This window comes from Phoca vitulina, unplaced genomic scaffold (assembly GCF_004348235.1).
Source record: "Phoca vitulina isolate PV1807 unplaced genomic scaffold, GSC_HSeal_1.0 scaffold33, whole genome shotgun sequence".
Taxonomy (NCBI): domain Eukaryota; kingdom Metazoa; phylum Chordata; class Mammalia; order Carnivora; family Phocidae; genus Phoca; species Phoca vitulina.
The window spans coordinates 3,114,771-3,131,139 of NW_022589736.1; the positions used below are offsets into that span (position 1 = coordinate 3,114,771).

At 50.7% G+C, this 16,369-nt stretch overlaps 1 protein-coding gene across 1 annotated transcript in view; it reads right to left on the reverse strand.

Moving 5' to 3' along the window:
• DIP2C (disco interacting protein 2 homolog C) overlaps nt 1-16,369 on the reverse strand; it is a 203,268-nt gene that overhangs the window by 126,313 nt on the left and 60,586 nt on the right. The window contains exons 6-9 of the mRNA XM_032425522.1: nt 15,832-16,041; nt 7,856-7,990; nt 6,330-6,449; nt 5,102-5,299 (exon numbers count right to left, since the gene is read on the reverse strand). Coding sequence (XP_032281413.1) covers nt 5,102-5,299; nt 6,330-6,449; nt 7,856-7,990; nt 15,832-16,041 — 663 coding nt within the window. The remainder of the gene's footprint in view (nt 1-5,101; nt 5,300-6,329; nt 6,450-7,855; nt 7,991-15,831; nt 16,042-16,369) is intronic.

Genomic DNA, 16,369 nt, shown 5'->3' on the forward strand with positions numbered 1-16,369 from the left:
ATCGAGAGGGATTTATTCCAGGGACACATGGATGGTCCAACATTGACAAATCAATCAACATGATACATCACGTTAACAAAACGAATAAAAATCCTATGTCCATACATGCAGAAAAACCATTTAACAAAATTCAACATCTTTTTTGATGAGAAACTCTCAACAAAGTGAATATAGAGGGAACATACCTCAGTATAATAAAGGCCATATATTACAAACCCACAGCTAATATACTCTGAAACCAGGAACAAGACAAGGATGCCCAATCTCACCACTTTTATTCAACATAGTATTGGAAGTCCTAGCCAGAATAATTAGGCAAGAAAAAGACATAAAAGGTATCTATATTGGAAAGGAAAAAGTAAAACTGTCTCTCTTTGAGGATTATGTAATTTTATTTTATTTTTTTTAAAGATTTTATTTGTTTATTTGACACAGAGAGACACAGCGAGAGAGGGAACACAAGCAGGGGGAGTGGGAGAGGGAGAAGCAGGCTTCCTGACAAGCAGGGAGCCTGATGCGGGGCTCAATCCCAGGATCCTGGGATCATGACTTAAGCTGAAGGCAGACACTTAACAACTGAGCCACCTAGGTGCCCAGGATTACATAATTTTATATATAGAAAATCCTAAAGATGCCACCAAAACCAAAACCAAACCAAACAAAACCAAAAAACCCACAACCAAACTGTTACACCTAATCAATGAATTGAATAAAGCTGCAGAGTGCAAAATCAATATACAAAAATTGTATACAGTGAACTATCAGAGAAATTAAGAAAACATTTATAGTTGCATCAAAAAGAATAAAATAGCTAGGAATAATTTTAACCAAGGAGGGGAAAGCTGTATACACTGAAAATGATATGACATTGATGAAAGAAGTTGAGGAAGACAGGAATAAATGTGAAGATATCCCATGCTCATGGACTGGGAGAAATAATATTGTTAAATGTCCATATCACCCAAAGCAATCTACAGATTCAGTGCCATCGATATCAAAATTCCTATGGCATTTTTCACAGAACTAGAACAAAGAATTTTAACATTTGTACAGGACCACAAAAGACCCCAAAAAGCCGAAACAATCTTGAGTAGGAACAGCAAAGCTTGGGGCACCCGGCTCCTTGATTTTGGACTATATTACAAAGCTAAGGTAATTAAAACAGTGTGGTATTGGCATTAAACAGACAGATGAGTGGAACAGAGAGCCCAGAAATAAACCCATTCTTATATGGTCAATTAAGGAGGCAAGAATACACAATGGGGGAAAAGGAGTCCCTTCAATAAAAATAAATGGCAGTGGGAAAACTGGACGGCCACATGTACCAGAAGGAAACTAAACCACTATCTTACACCATACATAAAAATTAACTCAAAATGAATGAAAAACTTGAAGACTTGAAACCATAAAACTCCTAGAAGAAAACACAGATGCTAAGCTACTCAGTATCAGTCTTAGTGATTTTTTTTGGATCTGACACCAAAAGCAAAAATAAGCAAGTGGGACCACATTAAACTAAAAAGCTTTTGCACAGCAGAGGAAACAATCAGGACAATGAAAAAGCAAATTACAGATATTTGCAAATTATTTGTCCAATAAGGGTTTAATATCTAAAATATATAAAGAACTCCTACAACTCAATAGCAAAAAAACAATCTGATTTAAAATGGGCAGAGGGACTGAATAGACATTTTTACAAAGAAGGCATCCAGATGGCCAAGAGGCATATGAAGAGATGCTCAACATCACTTATCATCAGGCAGATTATATCAAAATCACTGAGAGACCACCTCACACCTGTCAGAACGGCTGGTATCAAAAAGACAAGAGATAACAAATGCAGGTGAAGATGTGGGGAAAGGGGAACCTCGTGCACTGTCGGTGGGAATGCAAACTGGTGCAGCCACTCTGGAAAACAGTATGGAGGTTCCTCAAGAACTTAAAAATAGAAGTACCCTGTGATCTAGCAATCCCACTTCTAGGTATTTATCCAAAGCAAATAAAAACACTAACTTAAAAAGATATCTGCACCCCCTGTTCACTGCAGCATTATTTACACTAGCCAAGATATGGAAGCAACCCAAGTGTCCATCAAGGGGTGGGTGGATAAAGGGCATGTGGTATATGTATACAATGGAATACTACTCAGCCATAATAAGGAATGAAATCTCTCCATGTGTGAGACCACGGATGGACTTGAAGGCATTATGCTAAGTGAAAGAGGTAAGACAGAGAAAAACAAATACCTTATGATCTCACTTATTTGTAGACTCTAGAAACCAAGCTCATAGACACAGAGAACAGATGGGCTCTTCCAGAGGTGGGGGACGGGAGGGAGAAATGGGTGAAGGGGGGCAAAGGTACAAACCTCCAGTTATAAAATAAGTCATGAGGTGTAACGTATAGGATGGTGACTGTGGTAAACACTAGTTAAAAAACATACTGTGTTGTCTATTTGAAACATGGGAATTGGACATGAAGTTCCAACAGATTTTGGCAAGTTGAACTGGGAAAACAGATACTGAGACCCTAAGATAGTTGTGTGCATACAGAAAAGAAGAGAGATGTGGACAGGACGTACACACTGTCTTATTACATATTTAATTTCAGTTGGATTTCTGTGAGGAGCATCCACCTGTAAGAAGAGTGTAGTTCTGACGACGGTGGCAGGTGGGTGAGGAAGGGTTGTCAGACCTCACACGCCGACCAGCAGCTAGGACGCCTACACACTGCAGAGACAGTCCGAGAAACTCATCACCAACAACGCAAAACACAAAAAGACAGAGAAAGGCTCCCCAGTGCTGTTGGAGCTCAAGCATCTAAATGTTCCAAAAGATCTGGAGCAAAAGCCAAGTCATAGATCATAAAAGGAAGGAAGAAGGAAGAAAAAAGAGGGAGGGAGGGGTGGGGAGGGGGGAGGCTGCCTGGTAGTAAAAGCATACTGCAGCAAAGCAGAATGAACTTGCAGGTATCTCGTCGAGAACGGGACGAAGCAGAGAATCATGATGGAAGGAAAGGAGTTCCTTAGCATGATTTATTTTTATTAATTGAAGATGATGAAATGCCCTGGTTCTCCTCAGTGTGCATATTATTTATATTGGTAAATGGAGAACAGAAGATGTTTCTACAGGGTTGTTGACAACCTTCACCCACCATGTGTATTTCCTGTCAAAGATCCCAAGTTTCTCATCTGGGAGTTCTGCTACCCGGGGCTGTGCAGGAAGCTGAACTTGAGAGCTGATGGTGAACTGCAATACTGAAAATCGTCTGGAGCTACGTGGTATTAGAATAATCTTATTCAGTGAACTTCTCTCTGCGTCTTTGCAGCAACACCCAATCATTATAGGTTCATCTATTTCAGTGTTTCTATAAAGCACTGAAATATATATAAAGCACTTTTCCACACTTTTTCTTATATTAGCCAACACTTCCCTTTTACAGCCTGATAAACTATTATCTGCTTTTTGGAAATGCATTGCTTTCTTACATTCCTTTAACAAGTAAAAACCAAGGTTGACCCAGAGCATATGCCTAATCTAGAAGAGTAAAATGCAATAAAATATAGATGATTTAAATGCAGGAGTTGTGATGCCTGGGTGTAGACAACATGTCCCAAATTTTCACAGATAACTTTCGGTCTGCATCTTACACTTCGGTTCCTAGTAACCTTGCAAGAAGGGAAAGTCAGCGCTCCCTCAGTCGAGGGCTGTCCTTCTGATCTAGATCTCAACCTGGGGAATCATGTCTCATCTTTGATGACCTGCTGTGGCACCGAGCCACACCCCACTGAACGCTCGTGGGCTGACAGGTGAGTGCCGCTGTGTGTGCGTACAGGCGGGTCCGAGAGTCCCCGTATGTGGCAGGCGAGCCTGCGGAGGATTCAGATAAGAAGCAGCTACCCCAACTACACACCAGCTCCCAGGCTGCATCTGGCAAGGGATGAGGGTCACAAAGGAAATCTTCATCTACTTCACTGAATAAAACCTATCTCCAAAGAGTATAATGAAAAAATCAAGCTTATGCCTCATCCTGGGTGAAATGCTCTTTATCCACTTAGAATTACCCCAAAGTGGGGCACCTGGGTGGCTCAGTCGGTTGGCGTCTGACTTCGGCTCAGGTCATGATCCCAGGGTCCTGGGATCGAGCCCCGCATCGGGCTCCCTGCTCAACAGGGGGCCTGCTTCTCCCTCTCCCTCTGCCGCTCCCCCTGCTTGTGCTCTCTCCCTTTCCCTCAAATAAATAAATAAAATCTTAAAAAAAAGAACTACCCAAACATGCCCTAAAATGATGAAGCTATGAGATGCATGCTCCTGAACCTCACAACCCATCTCTGCCGGGGAGGCGCGGGGTAATGACTCAGTCTGGGCTGGTACTGCCCGGGGCCCAGCACCCGAAAGGCTGGCTCTGCATCATTTAATGTAACATCTGCTTCTTGAGCTGGACTCTGCCAAGGCAGAAATCCGTGTCGTTCCTACTGCCGGTACGAGCATGCTCCGGTTACAAAAACAAAACTGAGATCTAGACAAAGGTCATCTCATCTCACACAGGCAGATGCAACACGAGCCGTTTTGGTCTTTTAGTTACCAGCGGGTTTCTTTGCAAACCAACCTGACAATGTGCTTTCTCCACGGCCCCTTGCCCAGGGACAGTCGACTATTTCCAGAAGTGTAGAGATTCCAGTAATTGTGCTGAATGAAGAACTACAGAAAAGCCTGTTTCTCTTGCTTTTTTGCATAATCACTTTGGAAAGACATGGTCTTTTCCGAGGGGTCCATGTCACAGGGTTTAGACACGAATTCTTTAACTGCCCATCATTCCTGAAGGCACGACTTTTGAGAATATCAGACACATTCCCAGACGTAAAATCCAACATCTCGTTAGGGTTGTGACCCACTGATTTCTTGTACCCATCTCTGGCTTTTACTCAGGAAACATTTAGCAAGTAATAACTTTCCATATTCAAACTAAATACTTTCCTAAAACATTTCCTTCCAGAGTCCCATTTGTGTGTGTGCTGGACGTGGAAGGGGGTGCAAGGGGTCAGCCGGCCTGAAAGTGGCCGCTGGGCCCAGAGGACAGTGAAGGAAGCGCAGAGAATTACCGTAAGTGAGGATGTACAGGGGCTTCCCGTTCGTGTCCATCGTGGTCAAGCACGGGGCCTTCGGGGAGATGGTCCCCCATCGCTGCAACGCGGCTTCCAGGGACGGGGGCCAGTTGGTGACCACTCCCAGCTGCTCCCCGCGCATGGCCAACATCTGTGCTCCCTCTGGCTTGGGCTGGTTCGGATCTGGTTGTTGAACTACGCGTATTCAAACACAAAGAGTTTTCAAGAAAAGAACATCCCTATCAGCGCAATCACCTTTTTTCTTCTTTTTAAAGAGAGTAGGACACTGACACCAATTTACTAGTGGACAGAAAGCATGCATGCACGCTTTTCTAGAATCAGAGCCAGGATGCACATACTGGCCTCAGGGATAGAGAGGAAGCACTGAATTCTTATGCTGTCCAAGACAATACTGGGATGGTGAACAGAGGGAGACCTGAGTGCATCTGTAAACGGACGCAGGCACTGGGTATTTTAACACGCTTGGAGTCGGGAATAGCAAAGGCTCTGTTTAAAATATTAATTATTGATCAACACTCGTGATTCTGGACTCCAGAGCTCAAATCCTGCTAAACCGTATTGCCTTAAACACTGACATGTAAATGTGAATTTGCAACGCATACTCTGAATAACTAGCACAGAGCACGTTTTCTAGAGTAAAACAAAAATAAGTGCCCCATAAAGCAATGATAAATTGCATTACGACTCTTCTGCTGAGGTGAGCAACTGCAGAAGGCTTCTCCCCCTCCCCGTTCGTGACTGACACTCTCCACCTGCTGGCTAGACATTCGGCTGTGTCTTACTTGTGGTACAAAGGGTCTGGGTTGGACGTGGCAAGCATGACTTTGTCTTGACTTTATGTTCAAAGGCTCGTGAACGTGTACAGAGGGCAGGAGAAGGAGCCAGCCACACGCCCACACACCCAGTCCGCGTTCCTCAGAGAGAGCGCGTGGCCGGGAGCCACATCTCGCTGTGCGGCCTGACGGAGGCCCGGCTCACGGGGCGACATCCCAGTGTGCGAGGGCCCCGCACACGTGTGCCCTGGGGGTCTACCCGGCCCGCCTGCACTCGGCCTGTCTGCGGGCGGGGAACAGGGCCCACAGTCTCCAGATAAGAGTCCTGTCTTCCGGGGAATGTCGAGACTGCTGATCTTAACGGGGCCCGCCACGACGGTCTGTGGGGTCACGCGGACACGGGGAGAACGGGGTGGCAAAGGGCCCGTCACCTTCCAGCAGTTCTTCAAAGTCATCGACAAAGAACTCCCGTAACGGCGGCCGCTTCGGTCGCTTGAGGGTGTTGACAAGCTGTTGGATTTTCGCCGACACCCGGCTACTTACGGGCACCCCTGGAAGACAGAACCACGGATGGCCTGATGAAGGGACGGTCAGCACCTCACCCGCGGACCAAGCGACTGTGACGCTGGTGCCGGGGCCCCACCTCGAGTGCCACCCAGGACACCCCACACTGCGAGAGCTTGCCCCTGGGAGGACAGCAGGCCCCGGGGGCTGCAGGGGCCCCAGGAACGACGCTCCATGACCACTCTATCCGTCATCCTTCGTGGTGGTGGGAGGGGTGTCAGACTCAGGCTGGCCCCGTCCCACCTCCCGTTCCTGAAACAGGTCTGTCCCTCTTCATTCACAGACTCAGGTCCCTGCTCCAACGGGGGTCAGAGACCCCATGCAGCAGGGAGACCCTCCCCGAGGCCCCGAGGCCCCGAGGCCTGAGACCACCGGCGCTCCCCTGTGGGGCCAGAGCAGTCTGCCAGACACGTCAAATTCAGGGGGACGGCAGGCCCCTGTCAGGTGCTGTCCCTGCACCTCCTGACAAAAGTGCGGGCACTCGAGGTCCGTCCTCTCTCCTCACGGGTACCCAGCGCCCTCCTACGTGTCTTTCAGTCCCACCCATGAGTGCATGTTTAGACAATGCATCCCGGAGCACAATTTAAATGCACTCTAAATTCAGTTTTTTGCATAACACAGAATACGAGCCTGTAGCATCTATTCCTGTGTACAAATTCCATTTTATAACAATATAGCTCTTATTTATAACAACGAATGACATCATTTTGAGAACTGAGTAAATGACATGATTGTTGAAAAAGGCATGAACAACCCAAGTTAATGACTACAAGGAGCGCCAGGGTGCTGACATCCTCAAGGGGGAGAAGTGTGTCCTCTGCAGACACGTCTCATTCCGCGGAAAGGTGCTCAGACACGCGGACAACCACGTCTTCCAGGCAGAGCAGTCATGCTGCAAACAGGGGCGGCTCGCGGACCGTGATGAGGGACACGTGCCCGGTGGGATGGACGGCACAGCACGGCCATGCTGACCATCTTCACGAAAGTCACATCTTCCGCAGTCTAAAGCACCACACTAGCCCGTACCTGCCGATTGTTCTGTTTTACATTTAACTTCACGCTGCCCTTCTGCCAACCACTCACGGTCTTAACACTTCCACGCTAATTTCTTAATTGCTGAACCAACATTTGTTAACAAGTAGCAAGCACATCAAAATCTTATAAAACATCTGCTTCTTCTCAAGACTAAATTCCCACCACACTGATGTTTTTTCCGACATGGAAACATGTGGAGATACTTTGCATTTCTTGTGTCCATGCCACCTTCCATGGGAACTACGTGACAGATCACAGTCCACTGTGTACCCACAGGAAACCTCCGCCCCTGCGCATGGAAGGGCGGGTTGCAGGGATGGGGTTTACAAAGGAGTCACCGTGACCCCAGGAGACCTACCGTCGCCCGTCTCCATGAGCTCCGCGTTGCCGTACTTGGGTGCCGTCCGCGATGTCGTCGAGCCCTGCGGCCTTTCTACTTGTATTGGGTGTTCTGAGGTGTAAGTGGTCACGTCAGGAGGTGCAGAGTGATTTTCTAGAAAGAAGCAAATCACAAGTTTTCTGATCATCACAACCGAGTTATTCTGAAGGGTAAGTGAGCCATGGGGTTTCACAAACTGCCATGTCCCAAGAGAAGACCAAGAGTCTCAGTCCATGTCCACTGCAAGTCTCGGCATAAGGATTATCTTTAAGGTAACATACGCTGCTCAAAACGGAACCAAGGTTGGTACCCCTCCCGACATAAAATTACAGCAGGAGCCACATCGATGAATCACTGCAGTGCGTTAACTAAAATAATGTTCTCAAACTGCCCGTGGAAACAGAGACATTGTAAGTTATGCATTTGTTCATAAAAGAGTAATTTTCTCATTTGTTGTAACAGAGGCAGCAAAGAGCTCAAGCTCTGCAGGTAGATTCTGGGGTCTGCATCCTGGCTCTGCGTGTCCCCCCAACTTGTGGGGAGCGTCTTAGCCTCTCGTGCCTCAGTGTCCTCCTCCCCAAACGGGACTAACATGGCCGGTCCCCTGCAGGGTGTAGTAAATGAATGAAACATACGTAAGGCTCTTAACACATTTTGTGACGGAGGGTAAGCATTCAAGAGCTGTGAGCTGTTCTATTTGTTTTAGCGCACATGATACTAAGTGACCATTCCAAACACGTGTCTAAATGTGTATCAGTGCCGTATGCCACGCAGCGAGCCGTGCCTGCATGGTCCCAGGCACCAGACCCAGCGGGCACATGGACACACACGGGGGCTGGGGCTGCCAGCGTCCCCCGGTTTGGTGCCCGGTCCCCTGCTCATAGTTGCTCCCCCACGACCTGTTACTCACCTGTCTGTGCTTCGGCTTCCTTTTCTGTAAGACGCCGATCATAATGACGGCACCAACCTTAAGGCGGTCGATATACGTAAGCACCTGAGCAATGTTACTGTTGGGCGCAGAGACGTCCGCTACAGGAGAGACTGCGGCCACAGCACAGTGTGAGCGAGGCGGGAGCAGAACCCCTGCAGCAGCAGCTGCGGGGTCTCCCCCAGGGTCTCCGTGCAGCACATGGGAGCACCAAGAGTCCTAGCCGTAGGCCCTCAGCAGATGGCTGGGTTCCCTGTGTATCTGCCCTGGTGTGAGCCACGCTGTGTCCCCTCACAGGTCACCTGTGCAAGTCCTCACCCCCAGGACCTCAGACGGGTCTGTGCAGAGGTCACTAGGGCCACCCTAACCCCATGTAACTGGGGTCCTCATAAGGAGATCGGGACACAGACATGTGCAGAGGGACGGCCACGTGAGGACCCAGGGAGGGATGGTGTCTGCACGCCCAGGACAGAAGCCTTGGGAGACCCCAGCCCTGCGCACGCCTGCACCTCGGGCTCCCAGCCCCCCAGGACGTGGAATGAGAATCTCTGTTGTTTAAGCCCCAGCCCGGGTGTTCGGTGAGAGCGGCTTGAGTGGACTCACACCCCACGCGGGCAATTTCCTCGACCTCAGCTCAGGAAGGACAAGGGCAAGGGAGGCCGCTCTGTCTGGTCACCAAGGGACACACGGCTGGGGTCTCTCTTCCATGTCTGAGACTCGGTTTCCACCCTCTTCGTCAGCCCTACTCATGCTTCTGCCACACGTGCTTCACTCCACAGAGAAACATGACCTGCTTCTCTGTGGCTAAGTGGTGCACCTGCTGGGGTCTCCTACTTCACGTGAAGACACAGCAGATGGAGATGCATCGTGAGCAAGACATCAGCCCACCACTGTAACAAGGCAGCTGAAATGGGAGCTCACGGCGCTGTGGATTTATTCAGATTCACTTGTGTTTTGGTTACGCCGTGGCCGCGTCACCAGTGGCCGCCCATTGGGGTTTGTGCTGGGAATGCTCTGCTCTGACGCTGGGGGAAGAATGATTCTGATACATCTGGTGGTGGAAAAATGGTAACAGTGACAGCTGGGGGACCTCAAAGTGCCTTCCAAATTTACTGATGTGTGTGTGTCCCCTCCCCTCCACTGTGGGGTTGCTCCCCTCACCGCTGGCTTCTGTTGGGGCGCCAGAGGCCAGTGCCGCTGCGAGACACGCCATGCCCTGTTCTGATGAAGATCGGGACTCCACGTATTCAACTCTGAAGGAAGCTCACGTGTAACAGATGCTCAAGAAACACTTGTTGATGGGCAAGAACAGTGGACTCAGGCTGGAGGCACGGCTCAAAGGGCTGTAATGCTCATCAGCTCCCGGCGTGAGCCAAGGACGGCCACGTGTGCCAGGAGCACTTGCTCATCAGCTCCTGGTGTGAGCCACGGACAGTCACGTGTGCCAGGAGCACCTGCTCATCAGCTCCCCCACGTGAGCCACGGACAGCCACGTGTGCCAGGAGCACCTGCTCATCAGCTCCCGACGTGAGCCACGGACGGCCACGTGCGGCAGGAGCACCTGCTCATCAGCTCCCGGCGTAAGCCACGGATGGTCACGTGTGCCAGGAGCACCTTGACATCCTCAGGGCCAGTATGTATTTTCTGAGCAAGTGAGCACACTGGTTCTTGTATCAGTTCCCGGTCCTTTTAAAATCAAGAAAAAAATGGTGGCTACCCTCCAGCCACCTGTTAAGGGTCACCTCCTCCACTGAGAACCCCCCAGAGCTGCCCCCACAGGTGGGTCTTGTGTCATTGATGCTATATGACTTTGCTCCCAGCAGCTGATGGTTCCTCCAGAATCTGCAACTCAAGATGGCACAGGTGTGGGGAGGGAGGCGGGAGGGGGCGCAGTTCAGCCGCCCTTATGACCGGGTAGCAGGGGTCCAGCTCACTCCTCGGACACCCCCTGGGTGTTCTTGCCAGCAATGCCCTGGTCTCCACCCCACCTGGACAGCGGTTTCTGGCCAAGACTGTCTCAGGGTGCAGGCTGGTCTCCCGGCTGAACCTGGAAACCCCCTGCTTCCTGACCTAAGTCTCCAGCTCCGTGTGGCTCCCCGGGTCCTACTCAGACACTGAAGTGACTCCAACCAGCCCACGGCATCAGCGCTCAGCCCATGTTGGAGAAACGGTCTGAAGAATGAATGAACACAGAATAAATAAAGCAACACTTCGACAACCACAGATATTCCAACACCGGCTGAAAAGCAGCTTTAATTCTGACTGTATGGCGGGGATACCTAGGGTAAGTGGTGACAGATTCCACTTTAAAGCCGTGTTAGTTACTGCTCAGTCCCCAAATAACTTCTGAGGGAACAGTAGGAAATCTGGCTTTTACATGTAGAAAGCGTGTGCTCGTGGCCCACTGACGGATGCAGGTCACAAGCAATGCGTTCAGGGGAACCCGAGCTTCGCTCATGCAGAATGCCCCACACCCCGAGTCCCTGCAGTCACCTGGACCTCCGTTAGCACTGACGAGGAAGTGGGAAATGGGCTCCCTGTTACCCCCCAGACCACCCTGCGTGCCCAGCTGCTCTGGCTCGCACACCTTCCCCGTGGGGGTGGAAAAGCAGGCTCCTCGATGGAGTCATGGAGGTGAGCCAGACGTGACCTTCTTGGAAGGAGCTGGCCTCGGAGGGGTCAGAACATCCGCTCTGCGGGGGCCTGTGCCTGACGGCTCCCTGCTCGGGTCCACCCTCAGCACAGCCGATCCGGAGAGAGGACCTGCCCCGAGTCTCACCAGCCGTCGGCCTAACCCGTTACTGCTGGTGGTGATCCACACTGGCCTTTCACATTTCAGGCGGACCATCCACAGACCGCCGCTAGAGGTGGTTGCAACAGGGCTAGGTGGTTCTATGCACCAACATTTCTCCGGCCAAAGTTCTGAGTCAGGGGTGACTTCAGGAGGATCGCCAGGTTCTCTGCCCTCCCACACGGATGCCATGTGATCCCATGAAGATAGGACAGCAACGGTCAGACAGGTAGGTCTTAGGAAGTATGTGCCAATATCAGAACAGGAACCTTCGACTTCGAACAAGAGCCTCTTGATTTTTATATCCTCAAGTTCAAATTCCTGATGACAGGCTCCAACTGTCCCAACACCTCCACAGACCACAGACCCTGTGGGGGGGTGGGTGCTAGGGACAATGAAGTCTTTGTTGTTAATGCAAGGTGTAACTGAGCTTTTGTCTGGAAAGGAGCTCCCTTCCGTTGTGATGAGCTGGTGCTCCTGCATCCCACAGGTCTGCCAGGTCCTGCTGACCACCGACCCGCTGGGCACCTGTGGCCTCACGCCAACATTCCTGGGCCTCAGTCTCCCCCCTGCAGAACAAGGGGTGGTGAGCCCTCACCGGGCTGAAGGAACTACATGACAGGGCGCCCTGACGCCCTGGCTAGGGTGTGCTTACCCTCGGGCCGGCGCCCAGGCCTGCAGGCTTCCCTCCGCCTTTTCTCCCTGTATGCGAGGACCCTCTTAGAAGCTCCAAGAGAGAATCTGTGAAACTCATGTGCATAAAGGTGTAAATGACTGTTACTACTTTCCGAGTTAAATGCATTTAAATGTCACAAACGGCAGAACTAAACAGATGCGTGTCTCCGGTGTGCACCAGGGTGTGAGTGTGCAGGCCAGTGAGGTGCCCCTGTGGTACAGGGTGCATGGAGGAGGAGGGGTTGAGATACTTCTGGATGCAAAAGTCATTACTTTGAGTCTACGTATAAAATCCAAAGAAGCGAGTGCTGAGAGGTGAAAATCGCAGGAGCATTTCTGGGAAGAGACAGGAGTGGACCTGTGTCCTAACAGTGCTGAAGGAGCAGCAGGGCTCAGAACAACTAGAAAGGCAAGGACGTGAGGGCATAAGGGCCTGAGACAGTCCAGAAGGGAGGCGGGGGTCTGGGGACAGTCTCGGAGAGGAACAAGGCTTGCAACACGTGTGGCAGCCGAACACCCAGACGTGGATGCACGAGGGTGATGGGGACAAGGAGCCACGGCGCTCGGGTCTCAAGCCTGCTCCTGGGAGGACAGCCTCTTCGACAGGCTGGTCTCGGGGTATGGGGGACCCGTGTGCAGTGTTGGGAGGCGCTCTGAAATGGGGGCTGTGAGGGATTTCATGGTGGGAAATGCAGATCTGCGTGTCGGTGAAGAGCAGGTGGCCTTGAAAACCGCATGAGTGCACAAAGTCAGCAAGAACGTGGAGAGACAGGGCGGGACAGGAGCCCTGGTGCGGGGGGCGGGGGGGCTGGCGTGTGGTGCAGGCTGTGAGCAGAGACCGTGAGCGGCTGGCGACACCCCAAGCTGGGAGGGAAGAGCTGACCTCCCGGGAGCCAGCATCAGAGGAAAGGATGGGCCTCAGAAGAGCGAGCACTCCTCTCCAGGAAAGGAAACAGGAAGACGCAGCGAGAGACAGGACGACGTCTGAGCTGGAGAGGCGTCAGTGGTTAGAGAACGTTCCTCAAGCAGATGGACACAGATGGACACGTTTGCTCCCCGTCCCCGAGCGTTTCTGCAGGGATCAGCTTCCCGCTCAACTAAACGTGATGACACAGGGTGAGAAGCCTGCATGAGGACCTAACTAAAAACCCCCCAGTCGGGGTAGCTGCCACGGGTCCTGCTCTCAAGCCAGTCCTGGATCACCAAAGGAGCCCCAAGAAATCTGTAACCCATGGTGGAGTGTCCGTGCTGCCTGGGGTGAGCTAACTCACTGTCCGCCTTTCCCTGCTGTCCCAGGAGCCTGGTGTAGAGCTCTCTAGCAGGAGGTGGCCAGCGGTGGATCAGGGGCAGCCTGCCACCTGTTCTTATAAATAAAGTTTTATTGCCACATGGACACGCCCACCTGCTTACAGATGCCTTTGTTCTAGAGAGCAGGGTGGAAGAGCTGCAGAGACACCACTGGGCCCACGAAGCCCAAGTCACTTACTCTCCGGCCCTTTGACGGGAAAGCATGCTGACAGTACAGAGGTCAGGGAGCTCTCGGGGGTGAGAGGCTGTGCAGGGAGACCCCCGCCCCAGGTGTGCGAGCTTCACCTCTTCTGCTCCGCCAGAGGAATTGTCGTTCTCCTTTATTCCCTGTTTTATTGTATTTTGCCACTGCTTTCTTTCAAGATTTTTCCTATTTACAGAAAATTTCCAGATATTCTAGGAACTTCTCTTTGTGCCCGATTAGGAATGACTAGCGTCAGACGCTGTAGGCTCTGTTCGGGTTGCCTTGAGACGTGAGGCACGTGAGTCACGCCACCTTTTATAGTCTGGATAAATTTAATCCTCCACGCTATAATTTCCTCCAGGATTTCACACGAAACGTCACAAAGGGAGAACCGAAGGCAGTGATTAATTTGTTTGGAATTATAGGTTTCTCTTGGCAAGATTCTGATTCTTCCTTAAAAGTGAACAGAATCAGAGCGCACAGGCTCCCCAGGCTGGAGTGAGCGGCAGACGAGGATGGACCCCACACCCCACGTCTAACCATCCGCACAGGTGTCGGACGACCCGCCCGGATGCCACCTCAGGCTCCGGAATGCACGCGAGACGAAGCTGACCTACGTCACGCCCACACAGCTCTCTTTAGTTTTTAACTGACTCTCGGTGTTGCTGTCACTCATGGGTGGAAAACTGAGCTCTGATAATGCCACCTGGCACTGGACCGTCACTGTCCAAAAGATGAGAATTTTCCCATTTCCTCCTTTTTACTCACCACAGCTCTGAGAGGTACAAAGCAAAGAATCATTGTTCCTTTTTTTTCCCACTAAAAAACGAAACAGGAAGAAGTGTTTTCTGAAGATGTCAGCAGCCGTTCGTGTGGGAAGGGAGACCAGACTAGTTTCTGCCGGAGAAGAAAGAGCTCACCTCTGATTCTTTTATCAGCAAAATTCAAAGCTGAAGCATTTAACTTCAACTTCATTTGAGTGAGTGCTCCGGGGGCAAAGTCCTAAAAAAGTGGTTTGCGTTTCTGTGAACTCTCTCAAGTAGCTAATAATCTAGAAACAAAAGCCTGTGAGTCTGAGATGTTTGTACGATCTCTACCTGTTCCCTAAGTTTGGGATTTCTGCAGACATGAGGTTTGGTGTGGCGAGGGGTACATGCGGCCCAGTGAGGGGTGCGTGTCCTGTGGGGAGGTGATCCGTGTCCATGTCGCGGTTTGAATGGGGACATCCTGAACTATCCTGGCACCACATTCAAAGCAAGCAATTCAGTCTGTGAACGATCTTTACTGGGAAGTTCAAGAGTCTTAATCCGTCGCTGAAATGGGCGAGCAGAGATCTGGACGCCGTACTTGCCCCACTGCCCCTTGCATACCAGACAAGGACTCGTTTCCCGGTCATAAGGAGCATCGGGCACGGTGGTGACAGAAAGACATGCCCCTCCTTTGCCCACAATTCTGACAGCACCACAGCTCATCCAACGCGCCCTCTTCTGCTCCGGTAATTCTTACTTAATCTCCTTTTCACGCTAGTTTCAAACACCTCAGGCAATGCTTCCTAACTGTGCTTGTTCCGATAGAGAGGATCTTACTCATCACAGAACCCACAGAGGATAGAACACGCACCAGCCAAGAACTCTGAATACCAAGGGTGGAGAGCAGGCTACAGCAGAAGCGATTAAGGCCCCCACCTCCTCAAACAATACCCAAAGTAATAGCAAATTCACTTTAAAATCCCCTGCCTTGTTTATCAGCACTATTAAAACTCCACGTAGAAGCGTGTTTTAGCGTGAGGAGAAAACGTGCAGACACAGGGTTCCACGGCGCCCTAACAAATGAGCATGCTTTCCTTTATGCGCAGAAAGCCCCTGACAGTCTAGCCGTCAGAGACATCGGAATGCTGAAAACCAGCAAAACCAAGGGTTTCACAAAAGCAGCAAAGCAGCCAGAGTTGGAGCTGGGCTCCGTGCTGTCCTTCGAATGGATCCCGCGGCTGAGATGCACAGATGGATTTGTAAACGCCAAGGGCACAGCCACTAAAGCCCCCTGCTCACCGAGGAGAGCGAGGCACTCACCTATGTGCGTCTGGGCCATGACGTCGGCCAGCCTGTGGGCGGCGCCGCTCCCCCCACTTTGGGTAGAAGAGGAAGAGGTCGTGGAGGTGGTGGAGCCGTGGATGGCCTGGCTGATCCAGTGCTCCATGTTGATGCTGCCCTGGCTGGAGGTGGGGGTCCCCTGGGAGTCACCCTGCACCGAGCCTTCGTCTTCCGAGCCAGAAGACGTATCTGTGAAAGAGAGGAGATGCGCTGTGCATCAGACCAGAAACACACCCAGACCCAACGTCGCCAGCAAAGACCCACCACACGCATTACCTGTCCAACACCTTTTGCTTTGAACTCTCTTAAAAACCAGTTACACCACATCTCAGATAATGCATTATTTTTTTAGTATAATGAACTTTTCATCCAGAACACCTTAAATAAATATGCTACAAAAATGTGTGTGTTTGTTTGTTTTGATATTACAATTTCAGGCAAAGACACTCGGCCAACTTGCTCCACTCAACAGTTTGGGAAGAAACCAAATATTTCCAGGCATGCATACAGCAAGTGA